The sequence below is a fragment of the Gigantopelta aegis genome, chromosome 2 (genome assembly GCF_016097555.1).
Source record: "Gigantopelta aegis isolate Gae_Host chromosome 2, Gae_host_genome, whole genome shotgun sequence".
NCBI classification, from domain to species: Eukaryota; Metazoa; Mollusca; class Gastropoda; order Neomphalida; family Peltospiridae; genus Gigantopelta; species Gigantopelta aegis.
Window position 1 is genome coordinate 5936313 of NC_054700.1, and position 26230 is coordinate 5962542.

General features: G+C 37.2%; 2 protein-coding genes across 4 annotated transcripts in view; one reads left to right on the forward strand and one right to left on the reverse strand.

Moving 5' to 3' along the window:
• Positions 1-1074: 1074 nt before the first annotated feature.
• Positions 1075-9445, reverse strand: LOC121376546 (28S ribosomal protein S36, mitochondrial-like). Its single transcript, XM_041504459.1, has 4 exons — positions 9350-9445; positions 4005-4062; positions 2028-2170; positions 1075-1356 (listed from the first exon to the last, which is right to left on the reverse strand). The coding sequence occupies exons 1-4, from the start codon at positions 9374-9376 to the stop codon at positions 1339-1341; spliced, it is 246 nt and encodes an 81-aa protein (XP_041360393.1). The 5' UTR covers positions 9377-9445; the 3' UTR covers positions 1075-1338.
• A 3825-nt stretch (positions 9446-13270) lies between these two features.
• LOC121380459 (proprotein convertase subtilisin/kexin type 6-like) overlaps positions 13271-26230 on the forward strand; it is a 92186-nt gene continuing 79226 nt past the window's right edge. For all 3 annotated transcript variants that reach the window (XM_041509282.1, XM_041509290.1, XM_041509295.1), the window contains exon 1: positions 13271-13776. In XM_041509282.1, coding sequence (XP_041365216.1) covers positions 13594-13776 — 183 coding nt within the window. In that variant the 5' untranslated portion in view covers positions 13271-13593. The remainder of the gene's footprint in view (positions 13777-26230) is intronic.

Below are 26230 nucleotides of genomic sequence, written 5' to 3' on the forward strand. Positions count from 1 at the left end.
CAGTCCCTGGACTCTTTCTTGTTACAGCCAGCACACAATCCCAGTCCTTGGGCCATTTCTCGTTACAGCCAGTGCACCATGACTGGTACATGTATATCAAAGGCCATGGTATGTGCTATCCTATATATATATATAAAAGATCCTTACTACTGATGGAAAAATGTAGTGGATTTCCATAGCTGATGAATGATAAATTATGTGCTCTAGTGGTGTTGTTAGACAAAACAAACTTATTTTTAGACCTGTTTAAGGTGAGCTATCACTCTCCCCTGAGACTAGTTCAAAAGTTAGTTTTGTTTAACACCACCACTAGAGTACATTGATTAATTAATCATCGGCTGCTGGATGTCAAACATTTGGTAATTCTGACACGTAGTCATCAGAGGAAACTCAATACATTTTTCCATTAGTAGCAAGGGATCTTTTATATGCACTTTCCCAGACAGGAAAGCACATACCACGGCCTTTGACCAGTTGTGATGTAATTGTTGAACCAAAGCTGAAAAATTACTGACCTACATGTGATTATATTTAAATGGAAGACTACAAAGAAAGCAGGAACTGGCCTCGGTGGTGTCGTGATTAAGCCATCAGACATAAGGCTGGTAGGTAGTGGGTTCACAGCCCAGTACCACCTCCCACCCAGAGAGAGTTTTAATGACTCAATGGGTAGGTATAAGACTATTACAACCTCTTCTCTCTCTCTCTCTAACCACTAACACCTAAACACCTAACCCACTGTCCAGGGCCCCGTTCCACTAAGCGATCTTAGCCATAAGATCACCTTAAGTACATAGTTACCTTATGCACCGAGGTGATCTTGGTGCTAAGATCGCTTCATGGAACGGGACCCTGGACACACAAACCAGATAGCTGAAACAGCAGGCATGAAAATGACTTCAGACACATGCAATATCTTTAAAATTCTGGAGTTGAAATGTATCAGTAGGATGTGAACTTTCTATGCAATAAACAAACAGTTTTTGACTACAGTTAAAATCTGGAATTAAGGGAAGAACTTGAAACTATTCATCTTCGAATTGCACTCGTAAAAGCAAAAGAAATGATAAGAGATTTAAGAAGTAAATGATTTTAATAAGCAAAATGACCACAAAGGGTCCATGTACAATACCATGGTACAGATGGTTTCAAAAAATCTATACTAAATATACAGGAACCATGACATAAAAAAAACCCATACTGACTGAACAGATAATCTTTAGCCTGCATGTATATACTCTGTCACATCTATTTACTATAATAAATCAGGACCATCAGTTCATTGTTATATCGCAATAATAATTTATGACGTATGCATTATCCTACATTCTTCCTTGGTTAATCTGGTCCACCTCTCTGAAAATAAAACACAGAAACTTGTTTCAATAATGTTAAAACACTAATATTGACATTATTAGACTTGCTTTCAATTAATGCAATCCGCATGTGATTTGTCATGCGCATTTCTGCATGTGGAAATGCTCTTTTTGCAAAGATTACTATACAAATTTTGATGTTGTCAAAGTGTACTATTCACTATAATATGGCAGCAAAAACCACTCATTTATTGTCTATCGATATTTTACTGTTAACTGAAAGTGGGCCTTATTCTAAGCAGGAAAATATTAACACATCATTTTATTGTTAAAAACACTTTAATAGTCGGCTACGAAGTCAGGAATGTCTCTTACAATATTTTACTAAATAATATTGTACATATGTAATATAAAAAAAATATATGTGATTGTAATTAATAAAGATATCTTGTATTCTCAATTTTACTCAATATTCCAAATAAAACATAAAAATATTGCCCTCATAAAAGTCAACTGCTAACATATAGGTCAATATGTAGTCGTAATATTATTATTACATGATTTGTGAATTATTACATGATTTGCTACCCCATGCACTTAAGTTGATCTTAGGGCTAAGATCGCTTCGTGGAACGGGGCCCTGGTACCCAATATAGCCAGTTAAACTATGACTGTACATCTAATCAATAGTCACGGAAACTTTGTACTAACTTCAATAAATTCCATCTCCTCTTGAGACAAGGGTTTTCTCTGAAATCGACTAGGCAGCTGGAGGAAATCGAGCCCTGAGCCCTTTTCAGATTTTTTAGCAGGCTGAGATTTTGATGTAGCTGCGGCAGGTATACTTGATGTCACTGCAACAAAAATCAGCCTTTCAATTAATTTTCAGGCATATATTTTTTAAATGTTCCAAGCTTTATACCAGTAAGCAATGAAATGTTTTATTTAACGACGCACTCAACACATTTTTATTTACGGTTATATGGTGTCAGACATATGGCTGAGGGCCACACAGATATTGCAAGAGGAAACCCGCTGTCGCCACTTCATGGGCTACACTTTTCGATTAGCAGCAAGGTTTTTTTTGTATGCAACATCCCACAGACAGGATAGTACATACCACAGCCTTTGTTACACCAGTTGTGGAGCACTGGCTGGAACGAGAAATAGCCCAATGGGCCCACCAACAGAGATCAATCCCAAACCGACCGCGCATCAAGCGAGTGCTTTACCACTGGGCTACATCCTGTCCCTACCAGTAAGCATGCTACCATCCCAGGCTTTCTGCCAGAGGGTCAAATGGGTATGGCGCCATATCCAAATGTTTGGCAGATGTTTTTGTTTTAATTAAGCCTTTTGACAAAATTAATTACTCTTATCATCAATACACTATTATTTTCTTAACCCTAACCCTAAACTTAACCCATTTTTTTTTCTGGGGAAGGCCCCCCATACCCCCTGTTGACTTTGGTTGCATTCAATTCTATAGCGTCATACCCGAAAATGTCTTTTTGGCAGAAACACTGCATCTATGCCAGTGTTTCTGCCAGAAATAATTTTTTGGGTATGGCGCTATGGAGTTGAATACAACAGTAGTCAACTGGGGGTATGGGGGCCTCCCCTAGAAAGAAAATGGGTTATGTTTAGGGTTAGGGTTAAGAAAAGCATACAGTAATGATAAGAGTAATTAATTTTGTCCGAAAGTTAACTTAAAATAATAAAATCTGCAAAAACATTTGGGTTTGGCGTCATACCCGTTTTACCCTCTCACAGAAACCCTGTATGCATACAAGGTACCTCATTTATCTGGGTTGTCAGTTAGGACAGAGGTTAATAGTTAAAAATAAAATTTCCGTTTTGCAGTTTAAAGGCATCCCATTGTTCTAGCCCAAGTAAAATGAGTTTGTTTACTTCTGCACCAACGTCAAAATGAAGTCTGAAGACATCACTTTATATTGGCACCTGCTCTTTGTATTACTAATCACTAAACAAGAATTCAAAATAAAATATGAATCTGTGTGTTTTATTGTTAATAAGTCTGTTTCAAATTTAATTATAAGAATTGTCTGTTATTTCTTTCAGCTAGGCCCATCTGGGTATGAACAAATAATAATAATAATAATAATAATAATAATAATAATAATAATACCTACATATTGATATGTATTTTGTTTTTTTAAATCTTGATTAACAATATTTCTTGTCAATTGAAAATTGATTAGCAACTACTGTTTAAAGTCTTAAAATTGTGTAGTAATCTCTAAAACTTGAACAAAATGTTACCTGTACTCAAAAGTTTCAGCCACATGTTACAAAGTTTTAAACCCTATACATGTATGTATGACTTAACCACAGGGGGCCAATCAATGATTACATATTGATACTCCTGAAGAGAGAGGGTAGATGGAATGTGTTTCAAAATGATATGGGAGATGGAGGGGTGTTTGTACAGGTTACATCTAGTTCCAAATGTGGAATGTTTATATGCAATAAAGTTTATCTTATATCTTAACTTATCTTAATGTTCTCAAACTATAATGATTTTTTTTTATCTAGTATTTATTATCATATCAAACTGAACAGAAAATACATCTGTTATTGTTGCTGTTCTTAATTCTAAATTTATCTCAGGGTATTTTAATTAGGTCAATGGATCATAAAGTTCTGCTCATACTTTTACATCTTTACCTTTGCCAGCCTGCTGACGAGGATGAAAACTTATTAACGGGATATGGGGCTTCATGGTCTGCAAGTATAAAATATTTCATCTTCAGTACAAAAATAATAATTCTACAACATAAAGTGTGCACATTCTTCAGCATTAGACCCGCTTTCCTTATTGTGCACAAGAAAATATGCATTTTCAAATCTGTGTTTTCACAAGTAGATTAGGCCTACGCATACTATATAAAATTGGAGAAAACTTGGAGTGTTTTCTCTTTTATAGATACATTACCTGTCCTCAAGGATTTGTACTTGTTGAGGACACGTAATGTTGAAAAGATATTGACATTGCTGAAGTATACATTTAAGCCACTACTAAACACTTTGCACAAATTATGACATCACTGTGCAAAAAACTTTTATGCAAACAATTTGCTGCATGGACATTCAGCAGAAACACATATATATGAAATTTCCAAAGGTACTGTGTGTACGCAACATATCAATAAACTCACGCATGCTATCACAGTAATTGAAAGCAGGCCAACATATTAATTCTGTTGTGATATTACTGTGAAATCCTTTCATTTCATGGGCTTATATTTATGTGGTTTTGCAAAACAAAAAAATATATTAAATTGCATACATAAATTTATGAAACAGAAAGGCAGTATCATAAATTTGTATTACATTACATGAAAATTAAGCCACTACTAACAAAAGTGATTTCACAGTATCTGAAAACAATAAGAGCAATAGGTCACTAGTTAGTCAAAGAAGTAATACATACATTACCAAGGATTACACAGTGATTTCATTAAATCATGAGTATTTGTAAAGACATTTTTAAATACTGTCATGGCCATCTGTAAGCCTAGCTGAATTAGTTGATGTATTAAAACTTCAGATGTATCTGTTAATTTGTAAGTGAAAATATCTCAAATGCAGTAAGATTACTCTTTGATAACAATAAACAAACAAAACTTTAGGGAAACAGAATTTGCCTAAATCAGGAAATGGTAAATTATCCCCTTTAATATCTTCATCTGTAGAGGAATGCATACATGCATATTTTAAACACACACAAAATAACAAGTATGCCTACTATTTTTAAATAACCAACAAAAGTGTATGCCTAGGACACGATTTAGCTCAGTTGGTAGAGTGCTGGCCTGAGGTGCTTGGGTCATAGGATAGAACGTTCTATATGGACCCATTGGGTTTCCCCCATCCTAACCAATGCCCTACAACATGTAGCCATTGAAACATGTATGTGCAATCCTGTCTGTTAGAAAATGCATACAAAAGATCCCTTGCTGGTTACGGAAAACGTTCCTCTGAAGACTGCGTAATGTCAAACAAGTTTACCAAAGTTTTGACATCCATTAGCTGATTTGCTCTATTGGTGTACTAAGAAGTAATAGTTTTATACTTCACTACTAATTATAGGCAGTAGACGGTCGGGTCAGGTAAAGTTTTAACATGCATATGTGCCACGAGAGCTTCACGCACGCCTATAACGGGCCTAATCTCTGAATTTCACCAGTGACTAAGTCCGGGACGGGGGGGGGGGGGGGGTTAAGTTTAAAGTGGACAGAATTTGGAATAGAAAATTTAGCAACAGTCTACATAGTCTAGGTATGCGGACCGACTAGTAGACACCAAGGAAGGGCCGTGATCTAATTGGCTAAAGTTGAACTCCTTGGGTATAACTATTAAAGTCTAAGTCGACGGAGAATAACCTGCACCCCAATCATGTCCGGACTAAGAAATTAAATCCAAAAGTAAGTTTGACTGCTCGGCCTAAAAGGTTTTAAGGTGATTTGAGCAATTGAACGGGTGCCAAAGTAAAGTGTGTTGGACTATTTATAAAAAAATAAACATAAGAATTTTGAGCCGCGGCCAAAAAAAATTAAAGTCCAACTAAGAGGCAGTAGACAGTACCTTTGACATAGACATGTATATGTACATCTGTATAAAATTTATATATTGTGGACGTTTTGTTTTTTGCCTGCTTTGTTTTTTAAATATATACAGAAATCAATGCATATGAAGAAAAAGAGTTTAACCAAATTTTGGAGGATGACTTTTTATTAAACTAGAAGAAATTTGTGTAGTTTCAGACACTATACCTCTCCTATGTCACAAAGTATTACTATGTGATGTTTTTTGCAGTATTCAGTTCGAAACAAATGGTTTGACTGCAAACCCCCCCCCCCCCCCCCCACCCGTTAAAGTTTGTTTTGTTTAACAACACAGCTAGAGCTCATTAATTTATTTTATCATCAATTGTTGGATTAGGGTTAGCTCGACTGTCTTCCAGCATTATTCTATTATATGTGAGACTAACACTAGAGATTACTGTATGTAATACTTTAGGCAATCATCGATGACCAAATGATAGCCAGCTACATATGTCTGAAATATGCATTTATTCTTAAATCTAATGGCACAGACCTTCAGGTTGATTATTCCGAGTGGAATCATGACATTAAACTTACATGTTGGTGACCGATATTAACACTTGAGGAAGAAACCCGACACTCCTATGTAAAATTCCATTATTGTTGTGCTGACATAGGACAGAGACATGACTCACCATACTGCTAATGTTTAGTGAGCATATTATGCACTCTTGACTCAGGGATATTACACACAGTCACCTCTAGCGTTATTCCAATATATTATATAATAGAACGCTTGAGGACAATCTAGCTAGGTTTGGTTTAGACTTAGGGCTAGGTTCCCTCTTTTTATCAATACAATGGGGGTATACTAATTATACTAATACCAGCTAGTCAGTGGAATGCAAAATATATGAACTCTATTTTACTTATGGAATTGTTCAAGTCAACTTATTCAAATATATGAGCAACACCCGACCCCTACAAGCTTGAATTTGGATATAGTATCATATACCCATGACTTTGTATTAGCAAAATGGAAAAATATCCGCCCGGCCCCCCCTTCCCCTAACCCTAACCTTAACTCCAACCCCAACCCTAGCCCGAGTACTCTGACTGTAAGAGAGCTAGACGGACATTTGGACATAAACACGCTCTCATTACAGTCAGAGACCAACCTATGTCTTTTTTTGGCAATTCCTGACTACCAAACGGTAGGCAACGAGTCTCGCTCTAATACCACAACAATCCTATGTTTGACGTCAAATACCTTTACATTAATCATTTTCGAGTTAAGTGATACAAAAAATCCACATATTAATCACTAATACACTTACTACAGAAAGAAACCCGACAGCACCCACATTCAGCTACGCTTCGTGACACTCCGTCGCAACAATTGCAAAGCTCGGCGATTCCGCCTTGTGCAGCAGTTACAGGGGCCGTCTCATATCAAGCGAAGTTACAACATGGAAGAGTTGGCTAATGCCGTTTTGGATGAATTTGGATTTCATTACGTCATTAAACCAAAACAATTACACATTATTGATTCCATTTTGAATTTGAAGGATACATTTGGGTGTTATCGACAGGATACGGCAAAAGTATGTGCTACGTACTGCCTCCTCTTATGAAAGATAAAGTAAGTAGTAATTTAATTTGATTATTTTATGTTTTATGAATTAGTCATTAGTACAGTAGTAGAGTGTGTGTGTGGGGTTTTTTTTTTCAACAATTACGTAACGCTCTTGAGGGGATGGGGTATCATAAGATGTATTCCGAGGCGTTAAGGGGAAGGATGGCAATGCTTGTTACTGCAAAATCAAAATTGAATCGGTGCATAGCTCATTCGATCTTTAAAACTTATCTTCTAGTTGTTTTGCTATTCAGATCAAACTAAAAAATATTGAAATTTGTTTTGTTCAACGACACCACTAGAGCACATTGATTAATTAATCACTAGCTATTGGATGTCAAACATTTGGTAACTCTAATATGAGTATTGGAGAAGAAACCCGCTACATTAGCAATGGATCTTTTATATGTACTTTCCCACAGGCCACTGACCAGTTCTGGTGCATTAGTTGGAACGACAAAGAAATCAATTAGTTGAATGGATCCATCGAGGTTGTTCGATCCTGCGACGCGAACACTCAAACGACTGAGCTGAAACCCACTCCCTAAGAAATATGCGGAAATGACTCAAATGTGAAACTGTGGTGTAATATCTCATTAAAAAGCAAAACGAAAAATAAAGAAGAAAAAGGCGGTAGGATACTAGTAAATTAAGTAATAAAAATAGTTCAAATTTTGTTTTGGGTTGGTTGTAAGTATTCTGTTTGCTTAATAACTAATTTCATATGAACGATCGTTTTATCCAAGCAAATGTAAATCACATATATGTATGGTAGTTAATAATTATTGACAATGAATTAACCTACGTAGAACACAGCCCAATTGTTTTCAACAACTGAACAAAGACCGATTCTGTAACACAATACTCAATGATCAGTTGTAGACAGGAGTTCCGTCATAGTAGACAAGCTGACGCCTAGGGACCGATGGCGATGAGTTTCGCCGTATGCATGTATGGCCACAAATGACTGCCAGGTCCGATGTCGGGAATTAACCTGGTTATATCAGTTTGATGTTCAAGTACCCTACCACGATTTCTGATCAGGGCCACAAACTGTACTCAGAACGAGAGGGTGTGTGGGAGTTTTAAAAAAAGGTTTAGAACTTTTTTCAGCGTAGAATGTAGCCACAATTAATGAGATTACCCATCGATACGCATTGGCAGTTAACAGTACGACAATGATATTTGTCGCTGATTTACAAGTTCTTTTTTGACTGACGATTTGTTTATGAAAATAATAACCGCTTGATATGAGACGGCCCCTGTAACTGCTGCACAAGGCGGAATCGCCCACTGCGCGATCACGTGGTCTACGTCTCGAAATAGATCGCCGAGCTTTGCAATTGTTGCGACGGAGTGTCACGAAGCGTAGCTGAATGTGGGTGCTGTCGGGTTTCTTTCTGTAGTAAGTGTATTAGTGATTAATATGTGGATTTTTTTGTATCACTTAACTCGAAAATGATTGATGTAAAGGTATTTGACGTCAAACATAGGATTGTTGTGGTATTAGAGCGGGACTCGTTGCTTACCGTTTGGTAGTCAGGAATTGCCAAAAAAAGACATAGGTTGGTCTCTGACTGTAATGAGAGCGTGTTTATGTCCAAATGTCCGTCTAGCTCTCTTACAGTCAGAGTACTCGGGCTACCCCAACCCCAACCCCAACCCCAACCCTAACCCTAACCCTAACCCTAACCCTAACCCTAACCCTAACCCTAACCCTAACCCTAACCCTAAAATAATAATGGAGGGGACCGGGAGGATATTATGCCATATCTTTATCCGTTTTACTGGAAGTCAGTGTTACACTAAAAAGATCGTTATCACATTACCCTCAGCACCCTTGATGTCGCTGCCATAGCGCTAGCAGATGACGGGAAACAAACATGAAAGATAGAAAACTATATATGGGAGATAACTCTAAATACGTTTATTAAATGTTAACACTTTAGTTGTCAGACAAAAAACTAAAACGTTGCTAGAATAATAACAAAAAGTCCATTAAAAATAATGATGAACCCATCAAAAATTACCAAAGAAATTTAATAAAAACGTAAGCAAAATTCAATAATGTGGGAGAAATTACGTCATAGTAAAAATGACTGTTTTTACAGATCGCGGTATCATTACTGTATTACAAAAAGGTATGCGTGTGTGCGTGCGTATGCGTAGGATGTGTGTCTGTGTGCGTGCGTGTGCGTGTGATTATGTGCGTGTGTGTGTGTATGTGTGCGTGTGTGTGTGTGTGTGTGTGTGTGTGTGTGTGTGTGTTTGAGATACTAGTTTTGCGTTGTGTAACCTTGAAGAAACAAAAAAGCTGCAAATATACAATACGGGAATGAACAGATGGTGAAACTAAAATTTTGTTCTGTATTTGGAATAAAATTAAATGATACATATGCAATTTGAGCTACGGTACTATAAGACATTAGACGGAACGATAGCTGGAGTTGGGAGGGGGTGGGGGAGTGGCACAATCTGTAGTGGGTGGACATAGCTAGAGGGGGCAAAAAACATATTTTAAACCGGGTTTATAAAAGTTGGGCTACAGTCCCCCATCCCCCACCCCCCGGCTTCTCGGTTGCTACTGACCTGAGAATGGTCAGAAATGTAATTGTATTGCATATATATAAACATCTATTTATATTCGAAACAAGATTATTTAGCCTTAGTAACCTGTAAGTTTTATTTATAACAGATTAGACTAGTCGACAACGTCATAATATGACTACAAACTCAGGATGGTCTCTTTATTATAAACCGGCCTCGGTGGCGTCGTAGCAGGCCATCGGTCTACAGGCTGGTAGGTACTGGGTTCGGATCCCAGTCGAGGCATGGGATTTTTAATCCAGATACGCGACTCCTAACCCTGAGTGAGTGCTCCGCAAGGCTCAATGGGTAGGTGTAAACCACTTGCACCAACCAGTGATCCATAACTGGTTCAACAAAGGCCATGGTTTGTGCTATCCTGCCTGTGGGAAGCGCAAATAAAAGATCCCTTGCTGCTAATCGGAAGAGTAGCCAATGTAGTGGCGACAGCGGGTTTCCTCTCAAAATCTGTGTGGTCCTTAACCATATGTCTGACGCCATATAATCATAAATAAAAATGTGTTGAGTGCGTCGTTAAATAAAACACTTCTTTCTTTATTATAAACTCATGATAGTTTATTATGCATAGTCATAAGGTACTTCGTTTTAATTTTGGAAGCAAACATATTAAGTACCATGCCTCGGACGACGAACAATCAACAAAAGTAAATAGGCCAAGCCTGACTTTAAGCCGAAATAATTAAAACGGTAAATGAAAAAGAAGAAATAGGGCCTAATAAATAAAATTTTAAATAAATAAATATTTTTAAAACTTCGTAAATACTAGATATTTCATATGAAGTTGTATATGGTTAATATAAATGATAGTGAAAAGTAAATAAAAGAAAGAAAGAAAGATATATAATAAATAAAATAAATAAAATAAGATCAATAAATAAATATATGATTTAAAACTTCGTAAATATCAGATATTATTTCAAATGAAGTTGTATGTATCTGATATAAATGATAGTGAAAATAAAATAAAATAAAATAAGATAAATAAATAAATAAATAAATAAATAAATAAATAAATAAATAAATACTAATTTGTGGACAGACATATAATATTGATTAGTAGTTGTACGACTGTCTTTTTTTTAATGAAACGATAAGGGGAAAATAGAGTGTGATAAAGGTCTATGTGAGGTAGGGTTTTCGGGGGGGGGGGGGGGGGGGGTTAGGGGGAAGAGGAGGCATATTTGATTAAATTTTAAATACTGATACATGTGGAGAATTAAACATCACTGGAAATCCGCGTGAATGCTTAACTATAATTATAATTGTTAAAAGTAGCAAACACATTCCACTTTAGGTAATTTTATTGTATGAATCTTTTAAGTTTGCGTTGTTGAAACCCTTGACAAGCGGCTCCAGGGACTTCGTCTAAGTTAATGTTTCACTACGTTTTGTCTTAAACCATTCCAATGTAAACTTTAGTAGACCGTTTTTCGCAGCCATTTTACCATCTAATACGAAAGACGTACGTTAGTCGCTAGAGAAAGAAAGAAAGAAGTGTTTTATTTAACGACGCACTCAACACATTTTATTTACGGTTATATGGCGTCAGACACATGGTTAAGGAACACACATATTTTTTTAGAGGAAACCCGCTGTCGCCACATAGGCTACTCTTTTTTACGACAGGCAGCAAGGGATATTTTATTTGCGCTTCCCACAGGCAGGATAGCACAAACCATGGCCTTTGTTGAACCAGTTATGGATCACTGGTCGGTGCAAGTGGTTTACACCTACCCATTGAGCCTTGCGGAGCACCCACTAAGGGTTTGGAGTCGGTATCTGGATTAAAAATTCCATGCCTCGACTGGGATCCGAACCCAGTACCTACCAGCCTGTAGACCGATGGCCTGCCACGACGCCACCGAGGCCGGTTTAGTCGCTAGAGATTCACAACTCCTACGAAGCTACTCACCACACTCATGACAGCTGTCGATCATGCCCCCACACCCCAAGTTGTATATAGCCTGGACACAGTCTAATTCGGCAAGGGACGTTACTCTTCGCGCACGTGCGCAGTGGGAATGTGAAAGAGGTCTATTGTTGTTGGGTTGGGGTTTGTTGGTGGGTTTTGTTGTTGTTGTTGTTGTTTTTTTCGCTTTGTAGATTTGTCTTGAGAAAATATATGCACAGAAGATTGTTCAGTTCTAAAATATATCGATTTCAATTAAACTGAGAATTCACCATTTTTCTAAAATCACAATGGGAGATCAACAGTTAGAGTCGAGAATTACGTTGAACTCATGCATAGTATCGTTATTTTGCACATTAATTAAACAGCCCCAGTAAAGACACATTTTTATTAGATGTATGGAAGGAAATAGTGCTTATATTAATAGGCCTATATCCGATAGTTAATTTTAAAAACCGCAACCCGTTTTTTTAATAGTGCCATATAACAATTTCATACTACAAAAAAGAAAAGAAAGCAATAAATGTTTTATTTAACGATGCACTCAACAAATTTTATTTATGATTATATGGCGTCAAACATATGGTGAAGGACCACACAGATAATGAGAGAGGAAACCTGCTGTCGCCACTTTATGGGCTACTCTTTTCGATTAGCAGCAAGGGATCTTTTATATGCATCATCCCACATTAGGGTAGTACATACCACGGCCTTTGATATACCAGTCGTGGTGCACTGACTGGAACGAGAAATAGCCCAATGGGCCCACCGACGGGGATCGATCCCACACCGACCACGTATCGAGCGAGCGCTAGCTGTACCACTGGGCTACGTCCAGCCCCAAACAGAAACAGAAGAAAAAAGTTGTAATCCATGTAAAAATATGTATAGTTATTCGTTTGCAACCCTATATAAAACCTGCCTGCCGCCCAAACAATGATGGGAGCCCGTACCTACGCCTATTTGACGGGGTGATACTATGTCTGTCTGTGTTGCCTGGTGTAGGCCTACGATCGATCTAGGATCGACCCCCGTTGGAGGGCCCGTTAGACCATATTTCTCGTTTCAGCCAGTGCACCACAACTGATATTTCAAAGTATAATGTTGGTGATCTGAATTCTGATTTCAGTAATTCTTCTAATCTGCAAAATTACATCGTCTTATTGGAGAAAGGGTTAACAACATAAATACTTTGACTGAAGAGTTATCTTCTCTGAGTATATGACGACAACTTCCGGTTTAGAAACAGTCAGGTCGGGATCCGGGTTGGAGTAAAGACGTGGTCATATGTTTATTTCTTTTTGAAAACTTCCGGGTATTTCTGGTGACGTTTGAAACCTTAACACAACACATTTCCTCTTAACACAAACCAGTGTGACGATTACCCACGTCAGTAACGTGACGGCTAAGACAGTAGATCTAATTTAGTAACTCCACTGAGTCTGACAACATTCACATTGCTGTCATTGGTTGCGCCAGAGAAACCCAAAAGCGTGCTTTCTACATTTTAATTTTAATGCAGCATACGTAGTGTGTGTATTATCCATTTCTATCCACATGTTTCGTCAGTTCGGTGGGAAGAGAAACTGTAAATATGTGTATTCCATACTGTTGATACTACAGGTAGCTCGAAGTGTTTACTGTGATGTGTTCATACACCATTTTGCAGTTCATGTTGAAGGGGGACATTCTAAAGCCAGCAGAGTGGCACGTTCTGTGGGTCTACACAACAAGGGACAGGTTAGTTTTCATTTTATATGCAGTAGTTTCGATATAGTTCATTAGATTTATTTTAATGAGCTTTTCCTCTCAAAGACTATATGTCAAAATTACTATTTGAATGTTTAACAACCAGTAGCCGATGATTAAGAAATCAATTTGCTCAAGTGGTGTTGTTAAACAAAACAAACTTTTAGCTTTAATTTTAATGAACTAGATTTGATATTATATGCAACACGCAGTAATAATGCTGCATAGAATCTCTGTTTGCTGCCTGCTCTAAACTTACTTAGCAATAATTTGCTGCCATGTTCAATAGAGAGTCAGGGTTTCTGCCAGAGGGTAAAACGGGTATGATTAGTTTTTTTAAGGTTATATTTTGACAAAATTAATTACTCTTATCATTACTGTATGATTTTCTTAACCCTAACCCTAAACTTAACTCATTTCTTTCTGTGGGAGGCCCCCCATGCATATGCCCCATGTTGACTGGTTACAACTTAGTAACTTGCATTCAGTTCCATAGTGCCATACCCAAAAAGTCTTTCTGGCAGAAACACTGAGAGTCAATATAAAATATACAAAAAATTAAATGGTAAATTTCAAATGAAAAAAATAAGATGTTCACTTATTCACAATCAGTCTTAGCATATAACATGCTTCCAATTTTTGTAGGGGGCCAGGCTGACTTTTGCCCCAATTGAACAAAATATAACATATTATAGCATTAACCAAACAGCTGCATAGGGTTGCAAACGAATCACTACACATCTTTACATGGATTACAACCAATATTGAGGGTAGAATGATGGAAATTCATGGTAAAAATTTCTCATTTTAGCACATTTTGCTTAAATATCTGTATAATTTCTGCCCAAATTTGCGGTTTGGCCCCTCACCCGCCTGTCAGACAGTGTCTCATATGCTTCTGAGTCTTAGAACTGTAACAAAAATAACATCCATGCTGTTTACATATATAGAACATCCATTTACGATATTGTACTAGTTACGGTATATTTAGAATTGCATTTATTCTTGACAGCCTTACTACATGTAAACATGCACTGTTTAATGGTAAAACAATCAAAAACTGTCTAACAGTTTTAATTGTACCTTTAGCTTTATATGCATGTTGCACTGGTAAATAGATTATATATCTTCCAACAAAGTGGAATTCGGTCAGCATATATATATATATATATATATATATATATATATATATATATATATATATATCAGCTAGACTACTTAGAAAAGAGCTTGAATTTCGCTGTGAAAAATAATATAATGCAACAAAAATTATCATTTGATTGACTTCATTGTGTGAAGTGATAAATGTACTTCAGGAAATAATTGACATTTTACGAGTTATCCCGATAAAACAGATTACGATAGTATACAACATTGTTCAGTCAGAAATATTGGTCTTGGACGTGATAACAAGAACATGTATACATGTGCATGTACACTGCTGAATACAGCCCCGAAATGTTCCGAATTAGGTGTGTGAACTGAACTTGTATCACAAATAACAGCTAATGATGCCCATTAGGCTCTATAGGATGATAATATTTTAATATATATATATATATTATATGTATGTGTGTGTGTGTATATATATTTATGTGTGTGTGTGCACACCTCACTTAATTATCGAAATATAGTGCTAGATATTATTTATAATGCTTATTTTTAGATGTGTTGAATTGCTGTCATTATTTGAAATTTTTAGGTTGGAATTATTATCAGGAGAATATAATTGATTGATCTCCTGCCAATGCTATATGTATGTGTACTTCCAAATTTAGAAAGAAAAAAAAGAAGTGTTTTATTTAACGACGCACTCAACACATTTTATTTACGGTTATATGGCATCAGACATGGTTAAGGACCACATAGATTTTGCGAGGAAACCCGCTGTCGCCACTACATGGGCTACTCTTCCGATTGGCAGCAAGGGATCTTTTATTTGCACTTCCCACAGGCAGGATAGCACAAACCATGGCCTTTGTTGAACCAGTTATGGATCACTGGTCGGTGCAAGTGGTTTACACCTACCCATTGAGCCTTGCGGAGCACTCACTCAGGGTTAATTTGGAGTCGGTATCTGGATTAAAAATCCCATGCCTCGACTGGGATCCGAACCCAGTACCTACCAGCATGTAGACCGATGGCCTGCCATGACGCCACCGAGGCCGGTTCCAAATTTAGAGACTTGCTACTGATTACATTCTATATTTAATCAAACCCAGACGACCTTAGAATCCGCAGGCTTATATTGCTAAATTACCCAGTTGCTAAATTTTACAAATTGTCTTCACCATTTACTACTATCGGCCTCGGTGGCGTCGTGGCAGGCCATCGGTCTACAGGCTGGTAGGTACTGGGTTCGGATCCCAGTCGAGGCATGGGATTTTTAATCGAGATACCGACTCCAAACCCTGAGCGAGTGCTCCGCAAGGCTCAATGGGTAGGTGGAAACCACTTGCACTGACCAGTGATCCATAACTGGTTCAACAAAGGTCATGGTTTGTGCTATCCTGCCTGTGGGAAGCGCAAATAAAAGATCCCTTGCTGCCTGTCGTAAAAAGAGTAGCCTATGTGGCGACAGCGGGTTTCCTCTAAAAACAGTGTCAGAATGACCATATGTTTGACGTCCAATAGCCGATGATAAGATAAAAAATCAATGTGCTCTAGCGGCGTCGTTAAATAAAACAAACTTTACTTTTTACCATTTACTAGTGTGTGTGTATATATATATATATATATATATATATATATATATATATATATATATATATAAATATATATAAAGTCATTGTTTCTGCCATTTTTGGGTGTATATATGGTGCTATGGAATTGGATGCATCCACAGTGAATATGGGGTATGGGGGGCCTCCCCAAGAAAGAAAATGGGTCAAGTTTATGATTAGGATTAAGAAAATCATATAAATGTACACAGTAATGATAATACTATTTAATAGTAATTAATTTTGTCAATTGACTCAAAACTTTAACTTTAAAAAAAAAAAAAATTGCAAACATTTGGGTATGGCCATATCCATTTTACCCTCTGGCAAAAACCCTGTAAGTATTTGGCTAATAAAATTTCTTTTAAATTAATCACTTTTGAATAATTTTCAAACAAATAAGCTACATATAAAACTAAATTCTTCCTTCTGTGAGCCCAGAAATACCTCTGATGGTATAGAATGTAGAACTTTATAAACAAAAATTTGATAGCTTTCATTTTCATTTATTTTTGGCCAAAAATATTATACAGCATGGCTCAAACTTAAGAATTTGTCACCCATAGCAATTTAAAAACAAATAAATTGCCCTGTGAGAAATGGCCCACCGATGGTAATTTTAAGACTGTCTGTAGCAATTTTTTAAAAAGTGACTTTTTCTGCAAATAAACATGACTGAAAGATTATTTTGCTTTATGTAGACCTATTTCAATTGTATAATTTTTGTGTGATAAATACTTGCAGATAATGTACACCAGATGTATGCATAGTACATGCACAAGGCTTCTAGATTATGGTAGCCCCACTCCCATCTAGTGATATTCAAAGTTGGGCTAGTAAATAACTACTATTTCCATGCCCACCGGCAAGTTAAGAATAGAGTTGTCAATTAATGCTACATTTAAGTCTATTTTGTAAATATGAATATTTTGCATCCCAGTCAAAGGGTTTTTAAACCCTATCTCCTTCTTTTGATGACATATCTGATATTTCCTAATTAGTAAAATTTATTTAAAGTAGTGATAGTGAATTTTTAATCGTGTCTAGTACATTTTTAAGACCACTGATCCTACGACTAGTGGATTTTTACCAAAAATCTAAAAGGCCTTCAGGATGCATTTTTGCGTCATCGAGAAGCTTTACCAACATGTATTTCTTTAACTTTGATGCAATCTAAAGCCTGCAGAGATCGAATGTCCATGCAGTTTGCTGCTAATATTGTAACATAAATATTTTCCCAACTAGCCTTTTTATATTGTTTGCATACACATATTTAATACACCTTCTGGTTTAGGATATTGGCAAATTAGTAGGCAAGGCCATTTGATCTAGACAGATTTTTGTGTGTGCATTATGGCCAGAAGAATGGGAAACAGGCAAACTACAAAAAATGTGTTAATATAAATCTTTATAACACAATAGCATAAATTAAAAATATAAATCAATGTGAACGGTTTATGTTTTCATAATAAAACAACTTTAAAGATACGTGTTCGTGTATGAAGACCAATTATTATTATGCAAAATAAGGCACAGCTAGTTTGGCCGTGAGACTGTTTAATTTTCAGAGCACTGGAGCATACAAACTAGAGCATTGCGGGAATATGCTGCATGGCATCCATTAAATTTGAGCCCTGTGTACTGTACAGTATACGGTGCAGTTTTCTTGCTTGTTTGTAGAAGACATCGCTGTATGCAGCCTGCTGGCCATTGTGGATCTTCCCCAATAAAAAGAGAGAATTCAAGTGAGAATTGCTACTCTTGATTGCACTGAGACCATGAATGTAGTAAATTACTGTGAAATTATTGGCCTCGGGTTGAATAGTGCTTATGAATGGCTGGTGATGACATTTTCTACAGATCAGCAGACCCTTCTGGTGCAGATTCTTTAGGAAGATCAGATTTTATTATGTTCCATCTGCATGTTAAATGAGGCTACGGGAACCTGGCTGAAATTTGAGAAGTAATTTATTCCGAGAAAGCATGTGGGAATCTCTCTACTGCAGGGCTTCTAGATTATGGTAGCCCCACTCCCATGGCTAGTGATATTCAGTGTTGGGCTAGTAAATAAATACTATTGCCATGCCAGACAGGGCTTCTAGATTATGGTAGCCCCACTCCCATGGCTAGTGATATTCAATGTTGGGCTAGTAAATAACTGCTATTGCCATACCAGACATGGCTTTTAGATTATGGTAGTCCCACTCCCATGGCTAGTGATATTCAATGTTGGGCTAGTAAATAACTACTGTTGCCATGCCCGATGGCTAGTGAAAACAAAATTGTCAATAGCTGCAGTTAAGTCTATTTTGTAAACATGAATATCTTGACCCCACCTCAACCCCCAATGTTAGTGTTTTTAATCTTTATTTCCCTCTTTAGGTGACATATCTGATTATTACTATTATTTAGTAAAATTGTATTAACTTAAAGTAAAGTAGGGCTAGTGAATTTTTAATAGTGGCTAGTGAATTTTAAAAATCAATCATCCCATGGCTAGTGGATTAAAACAAAATTCTAGAAGGCCTGTACTGTTTCAGCCAATACCCATGGCCTTAGATTGCACCAAAGCTGAGATGATAAAGGCAGGGAACATTTTGTTCAGTATTGCTACGCAAGTTTTAAAACATTAAACAGTAGTTGTTAATCAATTTTTAGTTGACTAGAAATATCACTAATCAAGATTTTGAAAACAAAATACTTTTAAATCAGAATGTTCCCTGCAAGGCTGTGCCCCAAATAAGCAAGCCCACATTAAGTACAAACATGCTAACCTCAAAACATTTCACTACTCAAAACCATGGGAATATATGTTAGGCTATAATTAAATAAAAATAAGGTAAAATGCATAAATATTTTGAATTTGTACAATTCTTTATTAGCTGTTATTACCCCCCCTCTCTCTCTCTCTCTCTCTCTCTCTCTCTCTCTCTCTCTCTCTCTCTCTCTCTCTCTCTCTCTCTCTCTCTCTCTCTCTCTCTCTCTCTTTAACATTTAACATCACTGCACTAAAACAACATTTGTGTGCTCAGAACAGACAAACTGCCTGTTGTGTCCAAATTGGTGAGATTTAAAGCCCTGATATACTGGTACCCATACAGCCCTCTGTAAATTGTGAGAACAATCATTTCATTCACATGTGCATTGCTTGCGCAAATCTAATTTTGCATAACCTATTTTTTGTCTGCAAAAAAATGTTTGGATCACCATTAACTTGGATATTACGGGGTTATGCAAAAAGGAAATGAGTTACCTGGATTTATTCTGCATACCTGTAATTACAGGTCACACAGATTTTCAATTATCAGAGGTCTACTCGTATATATTGTTGGGAATCAGAATTTCATCATTGATCATCAGCGATCATCAGTTAGCAGTAATATGAACATACATGTATGTAAGAAGGATTTGAATTATAAGCACTTGGCACCTACATACACATGTGCATGTAATTGTCATGTTCCCTGCATGCCCAGGATAAACCTGACAAATAGCTCATTCTAGATACCTACATGTATAATAGCTATTTAATGTTATTTTGCTTTATGCAGACATGAAAGCACATGTATGAAAACAAACACCAACCCCAACATGTTAATAATTTACATCAATTCCGTCATCTGTATTCTGTCCCATCCTCCTACAAAAAATGTTTTTTGTAAATAAATTCAGTTTGGTTTGACATAAGAAGAAAAGTAAAAGTGTTTTAGAAATAATTTGTTTTTTTTTACAATTTTTGTTAGCAATTTAGAAATTTATCAGCTCAGAAATAAATAACTTGTAGTAAATTCCATAGTATGAAAAAAGGTGTTCCCAGTGGGAAGGGCCATAAACCGGAGATACAAATACAGTAAACATTTTCCTACACTGTCAATAATCGATCATGACATTGTTAGAGCCAAACTGATCACGTTTCGACCACTGGAACATCACTAACATACAGGGGCGAGACTTAGTCCAGTGGTACAGCACTCACCTGATGCGCGATCGATCTAGGATTGATTCCCGTCGGTGGGCCTACTGGGCTATTTCTCGCTTCAGCCAGTGCTTCACAACTGGTGTAACAAAGGCTGTAGTATGTACTATCCTGTCTGTGGTCTGTGGGATACTGCAGATAAAAGATCCCTTGCTGCTAATCGAAAAGAGCAGCCCATGAAGTGGCAACAGCCAATTTCCTCTCTCAATATCTGTGTGGTCCTTAACCATATGTCTGACGCCATATAACCGTAAATAAAATGTGTTAAGTGCGTCGTTAAATAAAACATTTTCTTCTTCCTTCCTTCATTTCTTCCTTCAATAACAAATACTTGTATCGTTCTAGGTGTGTAAATGCAGGTAGATTACAAAATAATTTCGACCCCATTTTTAATTTAATTTTGTTGTGATCAATTCTGAGTTGACTGTACTGTAAGATTAGCAGTGTTGAAAAGTGATTGGCTGGGGTGTCAACTCCCATAGTTATCAACTGAATGCCAGATAAGAATGCCAATTTAGCAGGCTTATCAGCAGGGCGAATGCTAGCGGACTATCGTATTCCATCCTGGCATTGCATTCAATTATTTTAGGTGCAAAAATCAATCTAGTGAACAACTTTGAGCACTTAAATTGGCCTCCTGTATATGCCTGTGATTACGTTACAGTGGTATTTGTATTACATACACATTTATAATGATATAATGTAAGTGATAATTAAGTGAGTTGCTCCCCCCTTCTTTGACGCCTTGAAGTAAAGAGTACAGTAGTTATAGTTAAAACATGTACATATATACAATATATTTGGTTTAAATGATAAGTTTACATTGATTATTTTATACTGCTACATGTATCATTGTATGGTGCAAAATCAAGTTATATTATACCCCAATTCCGGACTCGTTGCCATGGTTTCTTTTGTTAAAGTGTAAGTGTATTCACCAATACATGGTATGTTACAATACACCTACACTTTTCATTTATGTATACCTGCATTTAAAACAAAACCAAAAACAAACAAAAATGATGAATAATACAATCAACTTTTATTGTCATAACTAAAACTGAAATCCTGAAAGTATGTTCATTGTTTTTCTTATATTTGATGAGCACGTGCTCATTCAGAGAAGCACATGGCTGCGTGACTGTTAGTGTTACTAACACTTTCCGTCATGTTCATACTTGCCATGTTCAGTTGCAACGCATTGTCTTTTATTATTCCTTCGACACTTGACTAAAGTCTTTAGGTATCCATATTGGGGGAATGTAGACCATTTTTTCCCATTGTGGTACACATGTCCAGTTGTTATAAACCTGTATTATACAACACCACATGTTCTAAGCCGTGTTAGCAGGAATCAGTAATATAACTGTCTCTCCAAAAACAATTTTCTCCTTCAGTTAATATCATCTTGAATGTCCAAATTAAAATGCACAGAAAATGAAGTCAATTTAACGAAACAAACAAAACAACTCCATTCCAGTCTTCAGTTTTTTTTTCTTTCTCCCTGGCTTATTTTCACACGCACGACCATCTGACACATTTCACTGTCACAAAATAAGACAAAATGGCTTTGATTGGTGACAGACCTTGTTTGTTTCCATTACCATAGTTTGACACCCAATAGCCGATGTATTTTTCGTGCTGGGGTGTCGTTAAACATTCATTTCATCCATTGATTGGTGACACTTATCATTTGCATATAACAAAGTTCAAATTATGTTTTTGTAATATTTCAACCATTAGAATGAGCCATTTACAAAAATTGGTTTGCGTCGCGACATTGTTTGCATGTGACAAAGTTCAAATTTTATTTTGAGCTGGTGTAACAAAGGCCATGGTATATACTATCCTGTCTTTGGGATGGTTCATATAAAAGATCCCTTGCTGATAATTGAAGAGTATAGCCCATGAAGTGGCAACAGTGGGTTTCCTCTCTCTATATCTGTGTGGTCTTTAACCATATGTCTGATGCTATTTAACTGTAAATAAAACATTTCCTACCTTCCATGTATCCCAGATGTTGGGTTGGAAGAATAAGAATCCTAAATAAAATGTGTTGATAAATAACACATTTCCTTCCTTATCCTGGCTTCATTGTAGAGACGGCAGATTTGCAGTATTGTCTGGATTACAGATAGTTACTGCCATGGCTGCTTACAGTAAAGTTATATAATACATAAATGACATTGCAATCAGTAGTATTATTGGTAATGAATACTGGAGAACTGCCTTACATGTGTTGTTCAGGTAGTAAAGTGTGTTACGCATCAAGGCCACAAATTGACAGAGCTAGCTTAGGCAGCAAATGCAGCTCAAAATTTTCGAAGTTATTTCTGATAAACAGTTTCACAAAGAGGTTTTTCTTTCCATCTTATCATAATTGGTGACAGTATTTCAAATACATCTTGGGCCAGTGTTTCTGCCAGAAAGAAATTTTGGGGTATGGCACTATGCAGTTGAATATATATACATGTACAATGTTAACAGGGGATATGCGGGGCTTCCCCCAGAAAGAAAATGAGTTATTTTTAGGGTTAGAGTTAATAAAATCATACAGTAATGATAAGAGTCATTAATTTTGTCAAAAGGTCAACTTAAAATAATAAAATCTGTAAAACAATTTAGATATGGCGCCGTGGGCTCGCATTTTCAAAGCTATCTTAGAGCTATGAAATCATAAAACCATTGTATAGGCTATTACATCACTATATAGCACACGCCATAGCAGTGTTTCTGCCAGAAAGAAATTTGTGGGTATGGCGCTATGGAATTGAATGCAACCAGTTAACATAGGGTATGGGGGGCCTCGCCTAGAAACAAAATGAGTTAAGTTTAGGATTAGGGTTAAGAAAATCATACAGTTATGATAAGAGTAATTAATTTTGTCAAACGGTTAACTTAAAAAAAACCAAAGCTGCAAAAATATTTGGGTATGGCACCATACCCATTTTACCTTCTGGCAGAAACCCTGCATAGGGTCATATGTCATAGCTTATGATGGTTTTGTAGTGCTAATTATATACATTTCCATCATAAGAGCCTTATGAAACGTCAGTCAGTGATTTTCCAGTGATCGGTTATAATTGACAATTAATCGATATATAGCTTTTAAACCGGTGTGATGATTGATGACAAAAAATCAATAATTGATACTGTTGTAAAATGTTAACTGTAATTGTTCTTGTAATTTAAATGATGTAAATATGTTGGGTTTGGTGTTAGTTTTCTGTATACATAAAGAACAAAAGATATTAAGTGATTATTAAAAGTAAAATTAGCCATATATTAGGGTCTATAGAACCTGCTGGAAATTACAATAGGTGTGGCATGCCTTGTCCTTATAATTCAAATCGTTATGTTTATATAATTCTAACCAATTGTGTAATCGAAAGTTGATTGGTTTTAATGCTAAACGATTATAACCAATGTTTGATGATGAAATTCCATCTGATTCTCAACACTAACATCAGTGTCATGGTCTAAAAAGTAAGTCTACCTTTATCAGACCTCACCATTTAAGGCGATCTTTCACTCTTGCTCCCCATTACTCCCCTGAGACTATTCAAGGGAGTAATCTTTGGCTCCCTTTAGTTTGTGAATTATATGGTATCAGTATGGTACTACGTTAAATGGCTCCCCATATTCTAAGTTAAGGGAGCTATTAATCACTCCTCTCAATTTTATTTCACTTCTGTCTGATTTATTTGACAGTTGTATATACAATGCACATGTAAATATATGTGACGATTTTATATATACAACTTCATTACAGGTATAATTAATGTGCATGCACTGTAAAAGCTGAATATCAAAGAACTCAATCATTATTAATCAGCTTCAAGACATGTAGGCTAGGGTTTTTTCGTCCTGCATAATGTATAAAAATGTACATACATGTACTGGTGTGTGTATATATATATATATATATATATCTGTATGTGTATGTATATGTGTATGTGTATGTGTATGTGTATAATATAATATAATATAATATATATATATATATATATATATATATATATACTCTTCAAAAGAAGAAACGCAAAACCACATTGTCGTAACATTTGGAGAATTGATTTAATTATTGAATGGTGAGTCCGATAATTACCAAATGTTCCAGGATTGTTCACAATTCACTCTAGTCCATTGTGAGTAAGTGATAGGACACACCACCAAGGTCAAGGTCATCTGGAGTCAATACCGGGTGTGGCCTCCGCGTGTGTTGACAACTGCCTGGCACCGCCTGCCCATTGAATGAAGCAACCAGAGTACGGATGACGTCCCGGGGGATGGTGGCCCACTCGGCCTGCAAGGCTGCTGCCAGCTCGGGCAGGGTCTGGGGCTGTGGTTGTCGCTGTCGGAGGCGTCGGTCCAACTCGTCCCATAGATGCTCAATTGGGTTAAAATCCGGTGATATCGATGGCCAAGGAAGGACATTAATGTTGTTGTTCTGTAGGAAAGCCGTTGTGAGATGTGCTGTGTGAGGCCTGGCGTTGTCATGTTGGAACACTGCGTTGGCGTTGGCCATAACTGGAACGATGTGTGGCCGGAGGATCTGGTCAATGTAGCCCTGTGCATTCAGGTTGCCCTGCACGTGGACCAGGTCAGTTCTGCCAGTGTGTGAGATGGCTGCCCACACCATGTCACTACCCCCGCCGAATCTGTCCACTTCCTGCACGCAGTTTGCCGCATAACGTTCACCACGACGCCTATACACGCAACATCTTCCATCATGACGTCGGAGTAGAAATCGGGACTCGTCACTGAACCACACCTGTCTCCATCGCAGTTGAGGCCATTGTCGATGAATCTGGCACCACTACAGTCGGAGTCGACGGTGTTGTGGTGTTAAGATGACACCTCGAACTGGACGTCTGGCACGAATTCCTACCTCACGTAGGCGGTTCCGTACTGTCTGGTCGGATATCCTGCGCAAACCTGGTATTGCTGCGGCTGTGGAGGTGGCAGTAGTCAATCGTTCCCGAAGGTGGCGTACCCGGATGTAGCGGTCCTGCCCGGGGGTAGTGACCCGTGGTCGACCGGATCTAGGGAGGTCATGTGTTGATCCATATTGCTGGTAACGGTCCCACAGTCTGGAGATGGTGCTTGGGGACACATGGAATGCCCTGGCAACGGCCGTTCTGGATTCGCCTGCGTCTAGTCGGCCGATGGCATTGTATCTCTGCGGTTCACTGAGACGTGGCATGTCCTGGATTGTCAACTGTCGGCCAGATACAGAGGCCAGGCAAGCGAACACCCTGCACTTTTATACTGTCGGTGTTCATGTTGCACGTGCAGACAACGCACGTGCAGTGGTGACATGGTTTGCACGTGGCTGTGTTTTTGCGAATATTCACATTTTAAAACTTTATTTTACAGTAGCTGCGTTTTATCGAATGTAACCGTGGGAATGTGTTTGGGACATGCAATGACCTTATATTCACAAAGCATGAACCGGTAGGAAACATAAAATCGGAGTTATAACCCATTTGTACCCTTTTGCGTTTCTTTTTTTGAAGAGTATATATATATATATATATATAGTGAAACCTGTCTAAACCGGATCATTAGGCAGGATCCGGTGTTTGGAGGATCATGTTTAATTAGAATTTAGAACATTCAGGACTATGAAACTTGGCCTGTGTTGACAGGATTCCGGTTTGTTCAGTGTCCGGTTTAGACAGGTTTCACTGTAAATTCAAACAGTTTGATTGTGACACTTCCATGTACAACAGGTTTGTGTTTTCAT